The 10,456-nt window shown below is 30.0% G+C and overlaps 1 protein-coding gene across 1 annotated transcript; it reads right to left on the reverse strand.

Moving 5' to 3' along the window:
• Positions 1-519: 519 nt before the first annotated feature.
• Positions 520-7,553, reverse strand: LOC133194663 (caspase-3-like). The gene is made up of 9 exons (XM_061330568.1): positions 7,515-7,553; positions 7,094-7,190; positions 5,723-5,938; positions 5,103-5,328; positions 3,528-3,614; positions 2,922-3,109; positions 2,419-2,518; positions 2,127-2,273; positions 520-890 (listed from the first exon to the last, which is right to left on the reverse strand). The coding sequence occupies exons 2-9, from the start codon at positions 7,178-7,180 to the stop codon at positions 664-666; spliced, it is 1,278 nt and encodes a 425-aa protein (XP_061186552.1). The 5' UTR covers positions 7,181-7,190; positions 7,515-7,553; the 3' UTR covers positions 520-663.
• Positions 7,554-10,456: the final 2,903 nt, after the last annotated feature.

Here is a 10,456-nt window from a genome sequence, read left to right on the forward strand (position 1 = left end):
TAATCTGTGTTGCGTACGTCAGAATGACTTGCGTCAAAAACGTAAATCCGCTTGATATTACATTTAAATCTTCTTCAAAATATTTTTTAAGGGAAATTGTCTTTTTTTTACATTTAAATATTGAAAATTAAATTACAAGGAATAAATTTGATAGCTACCCGGGTTATACTTGTATAACTTAGGTAGGAACAGTTTACGCATTTTTAGTATAAGTTATAGAATTTAACTTCGGTAGCTATTAAATTCATTCCTTAAATAAAACAAGTAAATAAAATATTCAACAATGATTTCTTTTTCTTTCTTAAAAACCTGTGTTGTATATTTATAACTAATTAATCCCATCAATACCAAAGATAAAGATGTTCATTTATATTGTATTAATCTTGTTAGCTGGTCAGATCTGCATTTAGTATCGGAGTAAGTAGCAAATTAAATGACGATAGAAAAAACGTTAATCGTTTTTACTTACAAAAATAAGTTTACAGTTAAATATATATATTCAATAAGGTTCCATTCCTTATATAAATTAATAAATGCATTAAAATATCGGATAAATATTTCGCAATAATTTGATAACTATAACAATTTTAATAATTCGTAAAAATACACAGATGAGGACCAGTGTTTGAAAGATTGAAACTTCACACTAGATAAAAGTACATCTCATCTATCGGTGGGTAAAAAGTAGAATCTTCTTGTCAATGTGCTCCATGTACAAGGCATCTGAGCATGCTCTTTTGTTCGGCGCCATCTTGGATCAAGAGCGATAACGGCTTTTACATCTATCATCATATCTTCTAGATGCATTGTTGTGTAGCTATCTTCAAAGGTTTTGATACAGTTAAAGATGAAAATAGATCCAATGTCTTTAAATCTATAGGCTTTATAGCCTGAAAGCAAAAATATAAAAAAAAAAAAAACACACACTGATGTTACAGGCAAATGAATGACAGAATTTCCTTTTCATGTACGTAAAAATATCCCAAAAACCATTTCTTTATTCTTGTTGCAAGCTTTGATTTGTCAAAAATCAAAGTGCATGCAAACATTCAAATTAAAGGTATAATATTCATGTTACTATGTCATTCAGTATTTTAATAGTGCCAAATTCATTTGTAATGTAATAGTCATGATTTTATATTGATTTTAATTAACAACAATTTTCTTTCAGATGACATTGAAAGTTATGAAATAACTTTCAATAAAACATTTGATTTAAAATAAAAATGTTTTATTTAAATATTAAACATTTAAATAAATTTATAACAACTAACTCTAATTAAAGTCTAGAAATCTCTAGAGTTCTAAAATTACAGTTTAACTCTTAACCTTGAATAAGTAAATAAGTAAAATAGCCATTGGTTAATATTTTCCCGCCAAAACCTTTAACCCCCTTTGTCCAGAGTGTCCAGTTAATTACTAGCCTAGGAGCAGTCAGTGTGTAAAGTTGTATTTTTGATATTTGGAGTATTTTATAGACCACTGACAGTAAGTTGACTTTTTGACATTCTTATTTCACATTAATACTTTCATATTAATAATTGTATGAATGAAAAGTGGCATGTGAGAGAATTTATTAAATTATTTAAGTTTGTCAAAGCTGATGAACTAGTTGATTTTAAACTTTGTATTGAAATGTATTTTATGACACAAAAGAATAATATTATATAGTGTATTTAAATGTTATTTATGAATTGTAGATATTAAATCCATAGCAAGACATATACACTGTATGAGAAATATATTAGAGATGGATTCATACCCATAGTTTGGTATGTAGCTACAATGTATATGTACATGTATATTGTAAATATTTATTATCCACTATATGAAGTGAATATATAAAGAGAAATATTTGTATTTAAAGTCAAGAGATATAACTCATTGACCTGTGTCAATATTTATTATTGTATGATCTAATTAATATGTAGTAATTATCTGATTTTATGATGACAATAGATTCTGCTGATTATGTGTGATATCAACTTTAGTTAATGTACATTTTAAATTGTTTTGAAGAATCTGGTACTAGTATATAATCCTTGTAATAAATATCACACTGATTTCAAAACCTTGTCTTGATTGCTGCTCCGCTACAGTAATATAATGATAAAATTGATACTCACCTTCAGTTGTAGCATGAGCAATAAGAATATCTCCATCAGTCGGTACCCTGATTTTATCACTATCCTCTTCATCAGTGTCGGGCTGTATTAAGGTCTCCTGAAGTGACTCCCCTCGACAACACTGGAGGAAAAACATTTTGGGTTTTCCTGGAGTGGAAACAAAATTCATTCAATTCAATACAATTTTTAAAACATTTTACAAAGGAACTAAGCCACTTGCAAAATATGACATTGTAAACAAAATTGAGATTCTAAACAAAAATGTTAATGTCATGTTGGATCATAACCTCACCAGTAAATTCAGGCATTTTGTTATTTTTGAAGTATTCTAAAATTTCGTCAACACTGATTGTCATTTTCTTTTTCCCCTTGTCAGCTGTCCTTACTCCAAACTACAAAACACCAGAATATATACAAAGTAACAAATACTTTTCTTACTTTTGATAATGTTCACTATAAAACAGTCATTTTAGTGGTGTAAAAACTAACCATGTTTTAAAAGATATTTTGACCTATAAATAATTTCAATACATTTAGGCTTGATATCCATAGTATTCACTCAACTATTAGTTCCTTGTTAAAAGACTAGGGAGAGACGTGCAAATCTACTTCACACTTCAGCACACCATTAAAGTGAATAGGATGGTTAAACTTTATTTGAATATCAGCGATTTAGGAAGATGCGTTTTAATCTGTCTAGTATCTTCTGATTTTTACAAAAAATCAACATGCTAAGCTTTTGTTTCTCTTTGCGCATTAATGCTGGTGTAAGTTTGTTAGCTGGATCTTTCTTACCTGACTTCCGTGACCCATGAGGAAAAAAGTGAAACAGTAATAAGCACTTGAGTGGTCGTTTAGATGTCTGTATGTGGCTTCTAGTACTTTGATTAATTCATCTTTAGTTGGATCTTTTACTACCTCAATTCGAAATCTTAATGTGTTTTCCATGAATCTTTTAATGTTGTCTACGTCTACATCTGCCCCTGGATAAAATGATAAAATACTTTTTGACCACACTTATATACATTGTATCTAATGAATGTGCTCATTATTCTTCATTTGCCTAATATTTTGTTGAAGTAAAATTATATTTGTAAAATGGGAAAATATATACATACGAGGGGTTATCAAAAAGTTCGTGGACTGATGCGATAAAACTAAATTGATATAATTGAACTAATTTGACTTTTACCTATATATAAATAGTATGCCACACTGTACCTTTAGAATAAAATATTCACAAATATTAAAAAAGTGAAATATATTCCAGAACATTGTCTGATTTTAGAAACCACAAGATTATTGATGTACAGATTAGATATGAACCGCTCCACTCAGAAGAGATTGATGTTTCTATTTTACACTTGTAGTTTATCTACATGTATAATAGCCTGTACTTACAATCTCTTTCTATGCTGAAATACACAATGAGAACATAGCCAGTCTGCCTCGGTCTACATTCATACAATCGTCCAACTGGAGAAAAACCTTTAAAAAATATTCAAGTGATATTTTTTCTCTCAAAAAAGTTAAATTCAGGATTGGGCATACCGGTATTTGCTATGAGATAGAATCATGCAAAAGGCAACAAAAATAGACAAGACGTCAGAGGACGAAATTCTCTTTTTATTCCCATTTTTCTTGTAAATTTGATAAATATATATATAGGACAAACAAAATACTCTTTTCCCGGTTGCCTGACCGACCTTACATTTCAACCCTAAAACCCTAAAAGTTTTTATTGGAGAGATTCTCATCAATCAAAATAAAATTCTGATATTTTTTGTCTGTGAGAATGTTCCCATTTTGCTATCAGAGTACATGCAAAAATAAAAAAATGTCTTAAATGAGTACATGTAGGTAGACTAACAACAGATGACATAACGTTAGCAAAACGTACTGGTTATGGAATTCATTAATGAAGTCACAAGATTATATCAGATATAAAACCCTATTGATTTATATAATAGCATCCGAGTACAAGGAAAGTTTTATCTTAAATTAGTTTATTTACTTTCAAGGTCATGAAAATTAACCAAAGATGAATATGAAAACTTATTTCATTGCACAATAGCAATGACATCCGTAACTTGTTAGACCTGACTACATGAAATACAAGAAATACCCCCACCAAATACTATTTTTTCGAATGTAGACTATTATCAGAGGATTTAATACGGGAAAAAAGATACAACAATCAACAAAATTTTCATTTCAAAAAAGATAAAAGGTTAGTATTCATTATAAAGATATGGTTATACATGTAGAAAATAATAATGTTAAATGATTTTTCAGAAAGGTTTATCTTGAAATCTAAATAGCATTAATGATTTATATTGACACTGACCTCATTTTTTTTGTCCTTTCATGTATTGAATTTTTTCTTTCTTTTACTGTAACTTTTACCAATTTGGTAGAATTAAAAAAAAATACTTTCACTTTCTTTTTACTATCACCATTTAACCCAGGTGGTGTAAAGAATGAACTAGAATTTATGAACTTTGTTAAGCTGTTAATTTGATAGGACGAATCAACACTTCATATCATGCTACAAGAGATAACAAGTGTACAATAGGTAGCAGTTATGTGTATTAAGAAAATCTGAAAATTATCTCCCCTTTCATCATAGTTTTATGATTGGTTCAGACCAAAGAAAATTAGTACATTTATTTTGATGAAGAATTACAAATAAACCTTAGTCATTCGTATCTTATGGACATATTTATATTACTCTACATGGCAAAATTGATGCTGTAAATGCGCAGTTGTATTTTTCCTGCATGATCTATTCCTTCTGCATTGAATTTTATTTTTTTCTCTAAATAACATTTTTTTTCCCTCAACTTATACTTGTTTATGCCTGAGAACATGAAACAGGGATCTTCATGCCTTTGAGAGATAAATATATTTATAATAATATATTTTGATGTTAAAAAAGGGGGGGGGGAGCAGAAAAATTTTACTTATCATTCTAACATGTATCATTCTTCACAACCGGTACAACTCCTGTGAAGGACTGTAGTATATAACTTCTCTGTAGAGCCATAGAAGCAGAGTTTTGTTTAGCATCCTTCTTAGATCTTCCTTTTCCTTTATGTTCCTCTTCCGTTTCCACTTTTCCTTCCTCATTTTCGAGCATAATCAAAACTCTGAAGACGAAATCGTCCGCATCTTTGTCAAGCTCTTCATACCTGTGTTTTATCTACAATTAGACTTTTACTTTTTTAATCGTATAACATCCTGTTACACTAAAAAACTAAATTGATGAACTCGCTTTCAATATAGATTTGCTTTCCTTTCATTTATTTTTGCTGATGTTCATTGATCATTGAAATTTCATGATTTATTTTCAAGAAAAGAGAATACCATAAAATTAGTTCATGATTATAATGTTCCATATAACTTTATAACATCATAATAGAAAAATTAGAAATAAAACTTTCATATAGTTTTTATTTACGGTTTGAAAACGCGTGCAGGAATGCAGTGTCTTGGCAAAAAAATATTACGCATTTATAAATTGATCTTTTGATATTTTTTGTCACAACTGTAACATGACGTTCCAACCAAAATAACATACAATCCTATTAACATACATTCCTATTTTGCTGACAAAGTTCATTTAGTTTCGTAACAGGTGTTTTGTCTTGCTTTTTTTCTGGGGTTATTTTCGTACTCCAGATTTCTAATGCCGCTTCCGCTGCTTTATCTTTTGCTGTTGTTTTATTGCTACCAATCCCAGTGTACACTTCTTCTCCTAGAGTTAAGGAAGCAAGGAATCCCTCCGGGTGTTGGTCAAATTTACTGAAAATCTGAAAATATGCCTTGTCATATATTTTGATGAAAACAGAAAAGTTATTTCTTAACATCTTATTTCAATATTCGACTATTACTTTTATGTGGGCAATTTTAATAGGACTTTTTTATGACACTACGGATCAAACATCCAACCATTGTTAATGAGGAACAATCATGCATAAAAACACAGCTCAAAAACTCATTTATGAGTGATTAAGGTACTATCCTCCACCAAGTGATTCAATTATTGAATAGAAGTCTCTTGTTACTATTGATGTCAATATCAGTAGACTAATATAAAGACAATGACTTTATTTTTTTCAGCAAAAATGAAAAATTGTTTTTAATTAAATGAAATATTCTAAAGCTAAAAGTTTTGGTGTTTATTAGTGTTTGCTATAGAAACAATAAATATGTCAGAAAGAGTCAGGTAGACAATCTATTGTTTCAATAAATGATTTCAGGAAAATTAAAATATCCGGGGTTTTTTATGTTTGTCAAATCTGCAAATAAATTCCTCAAGAAACATTTTACTATTTTACTTAAAGAAAGAAAAATATAAAATAACCATCATGGTCATACGCATGATTTGAAATAGAAATGAAAATTAAAGTTCGGAATTTAAGTTTTTTAAATCTCCTTTCAACTTGACATGTTTCATTATATATATATATATATATATATATATATATATATATATATATATATATATATATATATATATATATATATATATATATATATATATATATATATATAAGAAATCACTTCTACTTTGCTGGAAACGCGATAATTTGCATTATTCCATATGTTTCCAACTGTCGTTGATGTCCCTGGCATACTCAACAAACAAGACATAGATTTCTTATACTTACGTTTATATGTGAAATAAAAAAGTAAATATAGGTACAAATATTGTCTATTATAGCATTCTGTTTTTATTTCCATAGTTCCCGCTCACTGACGTCAGCCACAAAGACAGCCGCGAGAGATGGTTAGCTATACACTTAAACTTTCACTTGGCGAAATTTACATTAGTTATAATCATCACGAAATAAACACACCTAATTTTCAAAGATTGATCACTCAGAAAACAATTAGAAATCTATATATATGAGGGGAACAAACGGTATAATTTGCAAAAAATGCATAGATAAGACTTTACTTACCACTGTCCGGTTTTTTTGTGCCAGTTCATCTAACTGTTTGTAGCTACTTTTTGGTGTCTTGGGAGCAAAATCTGACTTTTCAGTCATTTTTCACGAACTGCAAATATAATAGATGCTTTGTTTTTAAATCATTATATCGGTGTGTTTCGCAGAAACACCAACTTTCATTTTCTTTTTCCAAGCCTGTTTCGAATTACTATCTGTGACCTTTACACAATATGTTTATTCCTATATTTTTATCAACATTTTTTTAAGTATACAATTTTTTTAGTTTGAAAAATCTTAAGTTTTTTGTTATTAAAACAATGCATACATGTACAACGTTTCATTTCCATAACACATTCTTATATATTTTTCTATGGCAAAATGTCTACCCTTGGTAATAAAGATAATATAAAGATTATCTCACAAAATTACTTACTTGTGTAAAAATATATTACACCGTTTTCTTCTCTCTTGGAAAATGTATTCCTACCTTTGAAATAGCCAACTCAGCAATGATTTGTCATGGTTTGTTTATATTTCTACGGTATTTCCACCTTCTAATTTTAGAAAATGACGCATATACTGAACCGATCCAGATGTAGATTTACAATAGATTTAAAACTTCAAATGTTTCTTCAAATGCATGTGTGTTATCAAACTTTTAATGGCAGCAACTAAATAGAAAAAAAAAATTGTCTTACATACATTGACAGTCACACGATTGAAGCAAGATACTCTCGAATATTTTTTTTTTCCAGTTTTCATATTCCGTTGTTTTACTTTATTAGCTTGATTCGACTTTTACCCATAGGATTGAAAGATTCTATTGTTTCAGGTTGTATCATCTTATATATACTAAAATGTCACTTTCTACTCTGTTTCATGTTCGTTGTCGATCATGACCCAGATACAGTGTATGGAAGTCCAAACCTGCTATAAAAAAGAAAAAGGATGTTTAACAGCTCGAAAGACAACTTTGAATATATATTATCAATAAATAGAAAAAATAAAGATACGTGCATTTACTGTTAATTAGCAGCATGCATAAGTAAAAAAAAATAAGTTCTCATTTTCATCCAAGTAAACAAAATTACTATCGATTTTAAAAATTTAATGAACTACATTTTCAAATATATGTAATATATGGTTGAAGATGTTAATATCAAAATATTTTTACTTTTGAGTTATTATATAAAAAAAAATCAACAAAGTAAAAAGTTATGATATTTTAAAGTTAAAATTACTTTATGTTTCCTATTCACAACATTATCAGATTTCCGTCTTATTGTTCTGCGTGAAGGTCCCTACACATGTTGTGTTAAAGGGGAAGTTTCGATAAGGCCGCTTATCGGCCCACTTATTTTCATAAAAATAAACTTCGTTTTATTTTTTCAAAATTGGTTTAGAAATCAAGATATATATGTTAATTTTTGTTATTTATATTTCAAGAGTTTATATGAGATGAATTCAAGCCGTAGTTGGCACATTCTTAGATGTACCCTCAAATGCTTTAACATTAGGCTAATGGGAAAATATAAGAGGGTGGCATTTATTAATCGATGGTTAGAATATGAAGTGCATGAGGGACACTCACCTACTTTTGTTCAGTAATTAGATATACTCTGCACACTAATATCTTAAAATATGATGAGTGTCGCGTGTGCACTTCATATTCAAAAATTGAAAATTGTCTAAAATTTGCATATCTAAAATTAGAAGCTCCTGGTTACTTGATCTGACGCAGTGTTAAAATACAAAGCCAAAAGTAGCATATTTTTTTTTCTAAACCAAAGAGAACTCTCGAAAATATTAACATAAGAAAACATAATCGTATCCTATCGTTATTTCCATACTTATTTCGTCGCCTGCGTATAACGTTACCGTCACATATTTAGCTCACCTACACGAAGTTGGGGGAGCTTTTGTAATACCATCGTTATAGGCGTTCCAGGTTATTAAAAGTTTTTAATCAATTTTTTCATATCATCAGAGTCGCCTGATCTAGTGTGTTTTCTTGTCATATGTCGGGTTTCAGATGCTGCATTTTCAGTTAAAGAATGTCCAGGTTAATGTTTTTAAAGCATGTAGGTTAATGTTTATGGAGCAGTGCAGCTATAAGCACTTGTTGAGAAGACGTGCTTCTTGATGCCTCTTCGGATGCACACTGTCTGACTTGCTTCAGATGCTAGATCTGACTTACATTTTCTTGATGAATGCTCAGGGTATATATTTTGGAGCATGTCTCATTTTCATGTAACTATAATCCCTATCTTGAAGAAATATGCACCGATGATGCATTTAGGGTTACACATTACCAGAACCGTTACAGATGCCTGATCTTACATTTTCCAATGACTGACTAAACTAAAGAGAAGTTTGAGGATTAGTCTATTCATTAACGTTCTTTATCAAGGATATGGTTATAGCCATTCCTTTGAATAGAAACTCTCCTCGCTTCAATCTGTTAGAGAAGGTTCACATATATTTCCGTGTGGTCTACATGTAGGGAACGTAGATTACTTTTAAGACTGGATGTTGATTTGTACGTTTCTACAGGATATGATTTAAAACATACATACATTTGTAAATACATATTTACAAATGTATTTGAAATTGCGGCTATGGTCTAGCAAATCTAATAGTGACTAGAGTTGGTGAAACAACATAAGCATTAAAAGGAAGTTGGAAAGCGCGAGGAATTACATGTAGGTCCTTGCTTGCCTGAATTGTCTCATTTTTGCTGAAAACATAATGCACCTTTTTATGTGCGTAAATACTTTTAAGTTTAAGAATGAATAGAAGACATGCACTCAATGTATTTTAGTTTTTTATCATTTGGCTATTTATCCACGCATTCTGTAAGCACTGCATTAGCAATAATAGTCCACTATCGGCACACCAAGTATAACCTGGTTTCCATTAAAAATTGAAAATGCCCTATTTGAAAAATCACTGAAGCGGAAGAAAATGCCAACTTGATCTATAACTCATCTATACCAAAACAAAAATCAGCTCAATATATGCGATTTTTTTTTTTTTTTTAGAAAAAACAAAACAAAAAACACCGACCCCCCCCCTTTTTTTTTTAATTTGTAATATTCCGTCAGAAATAAATGAAGCAGAATTTATAACGACGTTCAAACTTGAATTTCAAACTCTGTTTCTCATCAGGATACACTATAAATACCAAAGCCAGCTCAATATCTGCAAGCGTTTAGAGAAAAGTGCGAAAAAACAAGTGGAACAGACTGACAGATAGACAGAGGGACGGACGGACAAACAGGCGGACAGACGATGAGGAAACCTATAGACCCCTCCGGCTTCACCGGTATGGGACTAATAATTACTATCTTGATAAAATATTTTGACTGATAGTAA

Source organism: Saccostrea echinata, unplaced genomic scaffold (assembly GCF_033153115.1).
Source record: "Saccostrea echinata isolate AGI-Se365-2 ecotype Australia unplaced genomic scaffold, CSIRO_AGI_Sech_v1 ptg000029l, whole genome shotgun sequence".
Classification (NCBI taxonomy): domain Eukaryota; kingdom Metazoa; phylum Mollusca; class Bivalvia; order Ostreida; family Ostreidae; genus Saccostrea; species Saccostrea echinata.